Consider the following 13,543-nt stretch of genomic DNA (forward strand, 5'->3'; position numbering starts at 1 on the left):
TGTGTGTGTGTGTGTGTGTGTGTGTGTGTGTGTCTGTTTCTCAGAGAAACTGGCGCCACAGCCCAACTTAATGAGAAATTGGAGGTAGAAGCTGCATCAAAACCCAACAAAGGGGGTGGAGGTGTGATTGTACCATGAGCATGCACACACACACACACACACACACACACACACCACACGTCATCACCACTGACCTCAGAATGAAAAAGTGCAGTCTGATGTCTGTAAACTGCGTAACTCACCTCAAGTTCACCTCTTACCAGTAAATGACCCAGCTATCATCAGTTTACACAGCAAATGTGTATGTGTGTGTCTTTACATACCTGTGTGTGTGTGTGTGTGTGTGTGTGTGTGTGTGTGTGTGAGAGAGAGAAAGAGAGAGAGAGAGGAAACAAATAGGTCCATTTATGACAGGGGTTTTTATACACAAAACATACATGTGGTTTCACAGGTTTACAGTTGTGTTCAGAAGTTCAGAAATGACGCAGATGCGCCTGTTTTTCCCCTCATCTTGTGCATAAAAAGTAAATAACAAATCCTTAATATACTTCACTGTGTACAAAACAAACAAACAAACAAAACACATTTCATACAAGACAATCATTCCCCGCACAAGGCAAGTGTTTTATGGCTTACGTAGCACTGAAGCCCAGTTTATGATTGAAGTAAGAAAAAACTCTAAGTCACTTTGAATAGAAACACGAGTTCAGTCCCTGGGCTTGACTAATTATGTGTGTTTTCTTAGCATATTTCACTTCAGTTAATTACATTTGTGTGTAAATTAATTCCTCATATAGTCATGAAGGAGTACTCTTGAGCCAAATCCCATATTTCCGACTTCCCCGGATATCGGACACCATTTTCTCCTCTGGACATCCAGTGGTTCAGTTCCTATGGGTAGCATTTTGAGTTAGCTTAGCATAAAGACTTGAAGTCTATGGGAGTCATTAGCCTGGCTCCATCAAAGTGAAAAAATAAACCTTACAGCAACACCAAAGTTATTTACACAGCTTTATAGTAAATGGGACATGATGTGACTGCAGCAGCGGGTCGGCTCAGTGTGTGTGGTGATTTTGTTGCTTCAAGTCACGCCGCACTGTAAGATGATGTTGTTTTTGTGTACAAGGAGAAAAAAATAAATAAATTGTAACGAAAACAAAACGTTGCTTTGAAATCTGATTGTCATAATCAATGATTTTCAACCTGATGCTGCAATACTCTTGGTTACTAATTGCATTTTTTTTTTTTACATGATTTATGGCTTCTTTAACACAGAGTCTCTATTTCTATTTGCATATTAGCATCACAGACGATATGGTCCACCGTATTCGACAATATACAACACAGGACATTGAGTAAGCACATTTTGTTTTTCCAAAATGGATACAGTGTTTTGGAGCCTTAATTTGGAGCCTTTGGGGTTTTTTACAGTGTTTAATCATGTCTAATATCGTTTGATGACTTTGTTGTTGGGAGCAGGCACCTCTTTATACTTCAGGGCTGTAGGTCAGAAAGGTTGAGAAGAGCAGATGCGCTGATCTAAATGGCTTGAAGGCGAATCAGCAGTAATGTTAAAGATCTCCAGGAGGCAAATATGAAGCTGCCGACCCTGGAGACGTCTGAAGTCGCAGGTTCGATCAGCTCAGCGGCGAGCGTTTCTACAAATGGCCACGGCCTTGATGCCTCTGAGCAGGCAGAGGTTCCCGGTGAAGTCGCTCTGGAAGCTTCAGTTCAAAATGTCTTCACGAAAACCAAAAACCTCGCCTCAGCTGAGCGGGCCGAGACCGAGAAAACGTTGGCTCTTTGATTCAGGAGGCGCCTTGTCTTGGCCCTGCGGTGTCAGAGCATCGTGGTCTCGGTCTGCAGGATCGACTGGGCTCGCGAGTTCCTGGGGCAGTGGGCGGAGTTATCGGTGCCGTTGCGGCTGACTGACATGGCGTGCAGCCGGTAGTCCTGCCCCACGTAACGCTTGAGAGATAAACTCCTCCATGTCCTCCTCAGCTCGCCCTGGACCTGACACACACACACACACACACACGCACACACACACGCACACACACACACACAAAGTAAAAGCATTGTAAGTAGAAAATCTCACATGAATCATCATCAGTTGGAAACCTGTGTGTGTATATTTGTGTGTGTATGAGACCAGACTTACTTCACTGTTGAGGAAACAGTAGAGGATGGCAACCACTAGACCCTACAACACACACACACACACACACACACACACACACACATACAGCATAGTTAGCACTTTAGAGCCTTTTCATGTAACCCCAGATAGAAACACATCAGATCAGAGATCCCAACAAGATAAGATTTTATTCCAAGGATGTAGGATTAGAGTGAAACCTTTTAGTGCAATTTTATTTCTTATGCAATCACTAATTTCTCCTGAAACATCTTCAACATCCTTCAAGGACTCCTGAAACAGCTTCAAAGACCTCCAAGAACCTCTAAGAATCTTCACAAATTCCTGGAACACCTTCAAGAACTCCTTCAACACCTGAAACACTTTCAAACACTCCCGGAACATCTTTGAGAACTCATGCACCATCCCCAAGGACTCCTGAAACACCTTTGAGAACTGAGGCAACTCCTTCAAGGACTCCTGAAATGCCTTCAAAATTTCCTGAAACACCTTTGAGAACTTATGCAATACCTTCAAAAACTCCCAAAACACCTTTGAGTACTCATGCAATGCCTTCAAGGACTCCTGAAACACTTTTGAGAAATCAAGCAGCACCTTTAGAAACTCCTGAAACACCTTTGGAAACTCCTGAAACATCGTCCAGAACCTTCGCGGTCTCCTGAAACAGCTTAAAGAACCTCGGGACAGAGGGAGCTGAAGTTAAAAGCCCCAATCTAACCTCTACCTGCAACATTCAGGCTCCACTTGAACCAGGCCGTCAAACTCCCTGAATGCTACCAGCTACAAACTTCAAAAACCATTACGGCCTGTGTTTATTAATTTAACATTATCTGTAAAAAAGTTTCAACACTCACAGTCTGATATTTAACATAAAAACAACACCTGAACCCTACCTGAGACTGATCTGTTTATTCGAAAGGGCTGGTTTTTCATAGGGTTCATTAAGTGGGTCTCTCCCTAACAGATGTCTGGTCTGGAATTGGACCCGCGACACCCACGACAGAAGGCTCAACAGGAAGTTCTGGCTTCAAAGGATTTGTAAAGTGAGTTGGGCGCTCTCCAAGCTGCCTGGCGCCAGCAGCTGAAAACTGTCCAGATGGCAAAAGCTGGCATATTTACACGCTGAGTGATGTTTATTGATGTTAATTGCACCTTTTGTTTATGGAACAAATATAAAATGATGAAAATGATGAAGATCTGTGGGTGCACCTTCCCACAGATCTGAACTAGATGAAACCATTCCAGGCTTTTTTTTTTTTTTTTTTAACTACCTGGTGCATCAGCCCAAACTGGAATAAGAGACTTGGTGGGTTTGTGTGAAATAATGCCATTTTTTTTTTTATAATTGATTAGAGGAAAAAATAAATGAAGAGTCAATAGTTGTTGAATCCAGGTCAATTTGAAGAGCAGGTCCAATTAAGTTTGAGTCAAGCCCAGGTGCAGAAGTGGACAAGTCCAAGTTGAGACCAACACCAAAGCAAATCGATTCCTATTCATGATTAAGACCAAAATAGGCAATGAGCAGAGTACCTATTCTTCCAAATGCAGAAATAAGGCTTACGGAGCTTCTTGACAGTCAACAGAGATGTGGATTTATTGCAGGAACTCTGTACAAAGCTCTTCAACAAACAGGTAATTAATCCAGAAGGTTCTGACTAATGAAGGTATAAACATTTCAGGACCATTACATCAAAGATGTCATCCTTTACGATGTCCAAGTCCAAGTCCTCAACAAAGTCTGGAGACTGAACTCACACACTACAGCCGTGCATCACTGACGAGGTAACATGTTATGCTCTCCCAAACAGCAGACACAACATTTTGGAAAGCAAAAGCCTTGTTATCTGCAGGTCACCTGGAAGGATCCCAGGCCGAGGTCGAAGAAGATCTTGAAATGCTCCATGTTCTTATCAGTCGTATCGACCAGGTACACAAACACCACGTAGTTCACCCCGAACAGTGGGATCAGCAGGAGGGTGGACTTGGCCAGACGCCTGGAACACACACACACACACACACACACACATACACACGCACCATGGTGATCAAGAATCCATGGGCAAACTTAAATCTGGTGTCTTTTGAATATCTCATTTTGCATGGAGTTTAATACAGGTTTGTATCTGTGGATCAACTGTTGACAAGACGTGGTCCTAAAACTGGAAAAGACAATCTTTTGGGTCTTTGGGTTCACAAAATTCATCTGATAGAGGCCAATTAGAGGTAGACGAACGGAAACAGCACAGATAATTGTCATGCAGACATCCCACCTCTCCTTGACGTTCAGGTAGTTTCCTGCATTTTAACTACAGTTCACCTGTGAATGATGTCCAATATCCTGGAAATCAACAAATGCCAGAATTGCTCTTAGTAAACAAGCTTTATAACATATGATCCTACTCAAAAAAGGCTGGGACACAAGCTATCTGCTCTCCGTCCACTGCCCGTCAGCCTGGGACGACCTCCCTGAATTTCTAGGGTGGGATGTCTGAATCATGGCTACCGGTGCATTCAAAGCCCTGAATGCACCCACTGCCTGTTCCTGTGTCTTGACGTTTTGGGAGTGTACCTGTACTGTGACTGACTGTTTCCCCCGACATCGGAGCAGCGCAGCTTCTGGACCAGGATGCGGATGATGCTGATGAAAAGAATGAAGTTGATCTAGCAGAGAAATAAGGTGGGAAAGGTGGGTCACGTTATCAACCATTTGCACATGAATGTAAGACAGACACACTGGAATTACCGCAGGTGCAAAGTACAACACCAAGTTTGCATTTGTGACAACTCGAATAACAAAAGTGTTGCGCGTGTGGCACACAGTGTATTTGTACAATGTTAACCAAATCAACCTGGAGCAGGGCTAATATGCAAACTAGATATTTTACATGAAGGCTAGAAACAGCAACATCTCTCGTTATAATACTCTATCCATCACCTCAGTGCATACTTTCATACGTTCATGCAAAACTCTCTGGATTTTGCATAAAAGTCAGACCGCCTTTGCCTCTGACGTCAAATAATAATACATTTTATTTATCGTGCCTTTCCAAAAACTCACTTCAAGTCCAGTGTGAACAGTCAGAGTTGCATTTTCAGTGTTGAAATTTGTCCATACAGATGTGGCTTAAATTTGACTTATGAAAAAAAAAAAATCTGGCTTGTACTGGATCTCCAGCATCGCAGAGCCCCCGCCCTCCATAATTATACCAACAGCAGTCTAATGGAAATAGTTTGAGCACAGCCTTGATCCAGTGCCGACTTCAGCTTCAACAGAGTCAAGATACCAAACAAACATTCCTCGTCTCCAAAATATTTCTCTATTCATGCTATCCGTCCGTCCTCCCACTCGTGTCCCAGTTGATTGGTTTGTTGTCTCTAATTATTAAGAGATTAAAATGTGGCCTTGTTGTTTTATCCGCGGCACAACACAACAGGGCAGCACGACCTCGACTATGTCAAAAGATTGAATGAGATATTAAAAAAAGAAGGACAGGCTTTGGATTTGAAATTCATTTCATTTCACCCCTTAAAAACACTTAAAAACACTGTCTTACGCAAATTTATTGAAAAAAAATCCTGTTGCTAAGTGACAAACATCCTTGGCTCTTTATTGCATTGTGAAAGTGTCGAAACGTGAAGGCAAAGGTTGGTGTGTTGCAAACAAACAGAGCTTTTGTCCGATCACAACATACACAACTTAGCACCTGAGCCACTTAGTCGATTTGTTGAGACTGAGACAAAACAGCAACAGAGTCACGAGAAGCTCTTCAAACCAAAACTGCAAAATCCCACTCTTCAGGACAACATTCGGACAGTCCGCCTTCTCCTGTAAGTAAGGGCTGTAAACTCTAAAACTCACTGCCATCAGAAATAAAAGCTATCTCAGAGTTTAAGTTGTTCACCACCAAAACTAAAACCTGGTTAAAGAAAAAACAAAACCGCAGTCATCTGTAAATAGTGTGCATATTGTGTGGGAGAGTGAGATCTATATCATATAAATGCAATATTGGATTTCCGAATTATTGAATTGTATGGTATGGTCTTTTTTAATTGATGTATTTTATATTGTACTGCAATATTGTGAGTGGGTGAAGGTTTTATGTTATTATGTACTGGAGTTGAGAATTAGCACGAGCTATAAACTCTATATGCATCACATCAGCTGCAAGCCTGTAACTATGTTTGACTGCATTGTCCCTGTCAAATAAATAAATAAATAAATAAATAAAAACACTTAGGTGGCATGATTCAGCTCATCGGATGGCTCTAACAGCGGCTGAGGTTCACGTTGACGGAAAACTCACGATAACGGAGGCCATGATGGGCCAGTTGATGACTCTCTTGGGGACGGGGTTCTCGTTTCTCTCCCAGCACCTGAAAGTAAGAACATAACCCGGTAAGCTTGTCGCGTTTCACCTGAGAAACCTCATCGCACTGCAGCCAGATTCAAAAAATAAAATAAAAATAAAAATCCACAAAATGCAGTTGTGTTTGAAGATTAAAAGGGAAGGGGGGTATTATTTTTTTGTTTGTTTGTTTTGTTTTAATTTTCTGATTGCCATAATTTGGATAAATTGGTAATAACTTGTCCCCAATAGGTCCTATGTATGAGCTTTTTATGAACATTTTTTTATATCTCCATTGCAAAACTAATTCATGTATTTTTTCGACGCTTATTTTTTCTCTTCTATTTCTTTTTTTTTTCTATCATTATGATTGATGTTGGTGTTCAAACTTCACTGTGCTGTAACTTCATGCCTGTCCACTGTAAATATAAGCATGGTGCCCTGATATTTAACATTACTGTCATCCTGGAGTTTTGATGTATTGTTTTTACTTGTCAGTATTTGTATTTAGGTTAACTGATGTGGACCTCTCCTCACGAGGTGTCGTCTGTATGAGTGAGTAAAGCTCTTTGCTGCTCATTCTCACCTGATGAAGGACCAAAATGATGTGCATTCACAATAAAGTTTATTGCACAGTGTGTGGGAATCTTCCTCTCCTGCCTGCTGGACCCTCCTTAACACACACCTGACCACAAGAAGCTGAAGGTGTGCGATTAAAAAGATTTAAAGAATGACACTGTGAGTTAAATAAATTGAATCCTTTTTTTCCTGGAGTTGATGATGACATATGCTGACGAGTGAGATGTCTCGCATTCGTCCCAGCTCTGTTGCAGATGATCAGGGAGTGACGCCTCTAACTAACGTTTCGTATTATTTAAGTCTCAGGTAGGAAGTCGGCAGTCAGAATTAGGTCACTGCTGCGTCCACTGACTTTCCTCTGGCCTGTTTGACAGAGACACGTCTCTCTCTCTCCCTCTCTCTCTCTCTCTCTCTCTGTTTCAGGTCTCGAGCTCGTTAATCTTGTTCAACCTGTGTGTGTTTGACTGCACCTTCACCTTGATCCAGCTCTAATCTTTGCTTATTGGCTTTTTTTGCACCCATTTTTTCCTTTTTTCCTTTTTTTTTTTAGTCAGGGAGCGTGGTATTGTTTTCCTGTTTGATTCTGGAGATGATTTGAGGTTTTTATTTGGGAGTTTGTTGTTCATTAGTTTGGCCTTGGAAACCCTGACACCGCATTTGCTTCCATTTCTGCAATTTTAGTTGGTTGATCTCTGTTAATCACTTTCTGTTATTCATTGTTAGATTTAAAGTGTTTCAGCAGGTTTTACTTGCCATTGTGGTTCAATTTTAAAAGGTTTTGAGACATCATATCAGTCATTTCAGACCTCCGTACACCAAATGGGAAAACGCAGATGTCACTACAGTCGATGCTTTGCTTCCTTTTGTCTGAACGCTGAAAACTGATTTCCAGCCGTGCAGCCTGCTAGTGAATTGAAGCTATCTAGTGTAGTTTCAGGAGCAGGACCACACCATAACCATGCCTCTTCCGGCATTGCTTAAATTCTCCTAACCCTCTCCTCCCCTGTCACCCTCGTATTCTGCGCCCCTCTCTCCCACTCTGTTTTCTCTTCCTTCTCCTCTCCCGTCCTCGTGGAGTCCTGAGGGGGTTCGTCGTGCCCGGGAGCTACGGCAGATTCCCTAAGAAGCTTCCCCACACGCAGCCGAACTACAAAACCTTCAATAAAGTTCATAATAAATCGTTCAATCGTATCTTGTCGTTGGTGTGTTCCGTGCTCGTGAACAGAACGGTACGGTTCAGTGTTAAGAGTTCACACAACTATGTCCTCTACATGTTGACCGATCCAAAGCATGTCGTGCTGAAAATTGACTTTGAACTTTGATATTTTCTCGTGAGTAGCCATGGTAATATAATGTAAGACCTTTCAGAGTCACAAATTCAGGTTTGAGGACCCGAGAAAACCAGGAATCAGAGTTCCTGAGAAGGAATTCCATGATGAGAGGGCTTTTTTTTTTTTTTTTTTTTAAATCTTTTTCCCAGTTGGAAGTTAAGAATCCCACTACTGAACTCGGCCTTTTTAAATCAAAGCTGAAGACCCACTTTTTTAGATTGGCATTTTAATTACAAGTAGTGTAGCTTTGTTTTAGATTCACTTGCTTTTTTTCTGCTCCATTTTATGCACTTCTGGTCGGCTTAAGTCAACCTGCAGCACCATAGCACTTTACTGTTGATGTTTTATGCACTGTTTTTCTTATGTATTGTTTTTATGTATTATGTATTGTTTTTTATGTATTGCTTTTATGAACTGTTTTTATGACTTAGTTGTAAAGCACTTTGGGTATCTTATGGTTATTGTAAAGGGCTATAGAAATAAACTTGATTGATTTGATTTGACTTTCCTGAAGTTATAAACAAACTCAAGCATACATATGCAACTCCATATTATAACTTTGGTTGTGAAGTCTGAAGATGCTGATGTGATCGGGGCCTCGGTGATGATGACACTAATCTCAGGATGACAGCGAGGATGTTATTCTCTAATATAAGGCGGCGGTGATTTTCCGATGTTTAAACGCGACGGTCGATCGATCGCCCCCGTCAGACTCACCACGTGTCCTCCAGGTAAATCCTGCACACGACCCACGCCACCACGAAGACGGAGGGGATTCCTGCCGGGGAGACAGACGGAGGACGAGAGACGAAGAGGGAGAAATGAGACACGAGGAGTTTGCAAGGCCAAGAGTCAAACTCTCAACATCCTCATGATGAGGTGCCGCACAGGAAATATGACTGCCTTAACACACACACACACACACACACACACATTAAACGGTGGTAGATGAGGCAGGAAGCTCTGGTGAAGCGGTGATGGATGGTGGAAGGAGGTGTCGCATGCCAGAGGAGCAGAGGAAGTGACTGAAGACAGGAGAGCTACACACTGTTTACATTCTGACCTTTTATTAAACACACAGCTCAATCTCAGCAGCACAGACACTGGCTGGACGTGTGTGTGTGTGTGTGTGTGTGTGTGTGTGCATTGAGTGCATGTGCAAGCCTGTGCGTCCACAAGAATGTGCAAAATGCCAAATAAGAGCGCCAGAAAATTTTCCCCCAGCGTCAGTCGGACTTGACAGATGATTCTTCAAAAGGAGAAAGTAAAAGTGCATCGCGGGAAAGTGTAACTGTGTGTGTGTGTGTGTGTGTGTGTGTGTGTGTGTGTGTGTGTGTGTGTGTGTGTGTGACGACAGCAGAAGATATAAAGAGAGCCAGGAAAAAAGTAGATATGGACATAAAGTGCTCACTCCTTCCATAAATTATACAGCAGCAGCAACGGAGACACAGAGAATCCCAAACAGACGTCAAGAGGTTAAATCAAAGTGCTGCTGATGAAGAATCAAACTTCTACTAATAATAATAATATTTATTATTATAATTATTACTATTTGTAGGAGCTAACAGCCTCACTGTGCAGCTCTTAAGGTATAGTCTGTGTGAAAGAGGTATATATCTTATCTAAAATATGTAATCCTATCTATAATGTGAAAAGCAAATGTTCAAATGCAAATATTTAAGGATGTTCTCGAATCACTTGACACTACCGTGATATTATTGATCTGTTTCAAGCTTGATTCAACAAATTATTACCGAAACCATTCAACCTGCATTCGAAGTTGAATAGAAATGTTGAATGCAAATGATAAATTTTGTTTTTTTGTGTTTTATGTTGCTTTTTATACCTCGCTGTCGCCATGCAAACGAGGTCAGGAATCATCATTTAATGTGGTTTTACATGAAGTCTGTCAAATAAATAAGTAAGTAAATAAGTAAATAGTTAAATAAGCAAGTAAGTAAGTAAGTGGGTGAGTAAATACTCCGCAATTTACACTTAAACTCTTTGATTGCCTTGTGTCATTTAAAATCCTTCATCTTCAATCTAATTTTTAATGTTAGTTTGAACTGACACCTTTTTTTACTAACCGACTGCATTAATTTATTTACTGATTTATGCCATTTTTAATGTTTAATGCCATTTCTAGTTCTATTTCTTCGCCATTTCCACTGATTGGTGCAGCTTTTATTGTCTGATTAGTTTGATTTTTCATTTTATCCATTATTTATGTCTCTGTATGCGATTCCTGCGCACTTGGAAGCGAGTGGGCGTGCTCTCAGCGCGTCCTCTGAGAGCTAAATAAATGAACGAACGAATAACTTATTAAATAACTGAGCGAGTGGGAAAACAAGTGTGTGATTCACAGATTGTGTGCGTGAGGAGGTAAATGAGCAAGTCAGACCCTCCACGATTTAGCATTTTCTAAGGACGCACAATCATATGCGATTAGTTCCAGTGTGAAATAATGCAGACGTAATTAGCAAATTAATTAGACTATGCTGCACGGTGTTGATTGGTGTTACTGGCTCTTATTGCAGTTTTCTAATTCTAATTGTGCGGCGTAACGGCACACAAATCTTTGCAAATGGCATCAGTTTTTGAGAAAAGCTGCCGCCAAATAAACATTTTACGCCGTGTTGACCACAAAAACACTGAGGCCCCTGGCGGATCTGGAAAGTGAGTAAATTTTTAAGCAGGTGAGAAAGTTAAGTGTGTGAGTAAGTGATGAAGTGAGTGTGTGAATGATTGATAACGCACGCCTCTGTACATGAGTGCATGAATAATGGAGTGTGTGTGTGTGTGTGTGTGTGTGTGAGGCGGGTTTCTCACCCCAGCCGATGAGCACGTAGAGCGGCAGGCGGCTGGAGTAGGTGTGCATGACCAGCAGCAGCGTGTGCAGGTACAGCCCCTCCACCAGCAGCCAGAAGAAGTTGGCCATGATGAAGTAGTTGAGGAGGACGAGGCTGGTCTTGCAGCCGACCTGCAGCCACAAAACACACGGCGGCCGTCAGCACGACACCGCAAACACACACTGCACCGTGCAATCAACTCACACCTGACCTGCTCAGCGTTTATATGACCGATAACAGCTGAATATTCATGAAACACTCTGAGATTTTACTAATGTGGCTGATGAGCGGCTCAAGGAAGCGACTAAATCCAACGCTCCATTTGTGACTTTAACCCTCCTGTTATGTTTGGGGTCAGTTCAGTGTTTAAAGTCTCTAAATAAATGAATAACATCATTTTTTCTGCTTCATAATTAATGAGTTTTCCTAATGTAATGGGTTCTACCGGGTAAACATGAAATTCACATGATGATATGTTATCAATGTCCTGTACACACTTTGTAACACATCGGTAATAAATAACAAAAATCTTAGAAACAAAATAAAGCCATTAAAACAACAAAAATTAATATTTCTTTCCAATTTTAGGTCAGTCAGCGAGATTTTATGGTGATTTGCATATTTTTCCATAGTGGCGTAATAGGAATACTGGATGTATAAGTGGGGGTGGGGGAGGAGTTATGTTTTATTTAAAGGGCTATTTAGGTCGTCAACAAAGAAACATAAAGTACCTGACACATAAACTTTGGTAACAATTTTAATTATAATGATTTTGTGGAGGTTTAAACTGCTGGATGTTCATAAATTTGAACATAACAGGAGAGTTAAAAACTTTTCAACCTGTTAGCTGAGTCTGCCCAGATATTCGCCTTGACTGTTTATAGGAAAGCTCAAATGGATTCATTAAATTTTGATTTTAATCATTACTTTTTCCTGGAAAACAGTGGAGCTTCAAAAGGCCCTTTAGGAGCAGAGGAGCTTTTTGACACTGGAGGTGTGAGAAATGAGAGCCTTCAACCAGATTTTTTTTTTAAGTGCTTTTCCCACAGTTCTATGATATTTATATATTTATATTTATTTATTAATTTAGATATTTAGCGCATAGTTTGAGGACTACCTTGACTGTTTGAATTCACCGTTTAAAGGAATATTCTGTGATTTCTCCGAGATAGTGTCCACCTCTCAACTTGATTTTGTTTTGGTTCGTTTTTTTTTATCATTTACTGACTTTAAACACACCGACCGATCACCATCAGGCCTCTTCCAGTCGTGGCCAATGTGACACTTTCCAAAGGGGGGAAATTAGGCTGCACACCTAAAGCATCATCATCCCTCTGCACTGGCTGTGAGGTGTGTTTAACTGCAGGTGAGAGGCACCTGAACGCAGCCTTTACCACAAACTGGCTTGATTTCTTTCAACAAACAAAGAAAAACTTGAGACTGGCAAAAGGTTGGAAGAAAATAATGCAAAAATTAGGTAAATAAGTAATTAAATAAATAAAGCTTTAAAAAAAATGCAGAAATGACTTGAAATTAAGTGACCAAAAAAGTCTCGATTTAAAGAAATTTAATAAAAAAAAAAATTGCTAAATTACCTTAAATTAGCTAAAAGAAGGGAAAAAAGAAAGAAAGAAAAGAAAAAGAAAAAGAAAAAATCCATAACTTTTAATATATAATAATAATTAGAAAAATAGTTAGTGTTTGGATAATTTCTGATCTCTGTCTATTTTTTTTTTTTTTTTTTTAGATTTTCCAGTAGTTTCCTTTCTTTCCTTCCTTTTTCAAGCTACTTTTCAAGTCATTTTCTTGTAACCTCTCAATAATTTCTTACAAATTTGAAGGAGCTTGTCATCGTTTTCCTGTTTGTAAAGAAGTCGAGCTCATTTCTCAGTTTGTGTTCAAACGGTTAAAAGATGTTGAACACAGCTTTCACCAGCATCTGGAGCTGGGGCTGGGGCATGAATAAAGAAAACTTAAAAACAAACGTGTGTGTGTGTGTGTGTGTGTGTGTGTGCGCTCACCAGGGAGGGCTGCGTGCTGCAGTCGGCATGCTCGGCGTGAGAGAAGAGGATGGCGTCTTTGGTGAGCACGGCCACGGCTCGCAGGATGAACGACACAAACAAGTTCAGATGGATGTAGTTCCTCGTGCAGTGGAGCCTCCTGCACACACACACACACACACACACACACACACAGAGGCGCTGTGAGGTTAAGAGTGTGTTTATACAGTCTGTCAGAGAGTGAATCCCATGACGGATGTGGTGTCCAAACACACTGATA

At 41.0% G+C, this 13,543-nt stretch overlaps 1 protein-coding gene across 1 annotated transcript in view; it reads right to left on the minus strand.

The window, feature by feature from the left end:
• Positions 1-1,004: 1,004 nt before the first annotated feature.
• The window catches only part of LOC115379203 (vasoactive intestinal polypeptide receptor 2-like), a 50,255-nt gene continuing 37,716 nt past the window's right edge, over positions 1,005-13,543 (minus strand). Inside the window, exons 6-13 of the mRNA XM_030079923.1 lie at positions 13,285-13,423; positions 11,244-11,394; positions 9,132-9,192; positions 6,463-6,532; positions 4,728-4,819; positions 4,014-4,152; positions 2,162-2,203; positions 1,005-2,013 (exon numbers count right to left, since the gene is read on the minus strand). Coding sequence (XP_029935783.1) covers positions 1,840-2,013; positions 2,162-2,203; positions 4,014-4,152; positions 4,728-4,819; positions 6,463-6,532; positions 9,132-9,192; positions 11,244-11,394; positions 13,285-13,423 — 868 coding nt within the window. The 3' untranslated portion in view covers positions 1,005-1,839. The remainder of the gene's footprint in view (positions 2,014-2,161; positions 2,204-4,013; positions 4,153-4,727; positions 4,820-6,462; positions 6,533-9,131; positions 9,193-11,243; positions 11,395-13,284; positions 13,424-13,543) is intronic.

Source organism: Myripristis murdjan, chromosome 20, assembly GCF_902150065.1.
Source record: "Myripristis murdjan chromosome 20, fMyrMur1.1, whole genome shotgun sequence".
In the NCBI taxonomy this organism is placed as follows: Eukaryota; Metazoa; Chordata; class Actinopteri; order Holocentriformes; family Holocentridae; genus Myripristis; species Myripristis murdjan.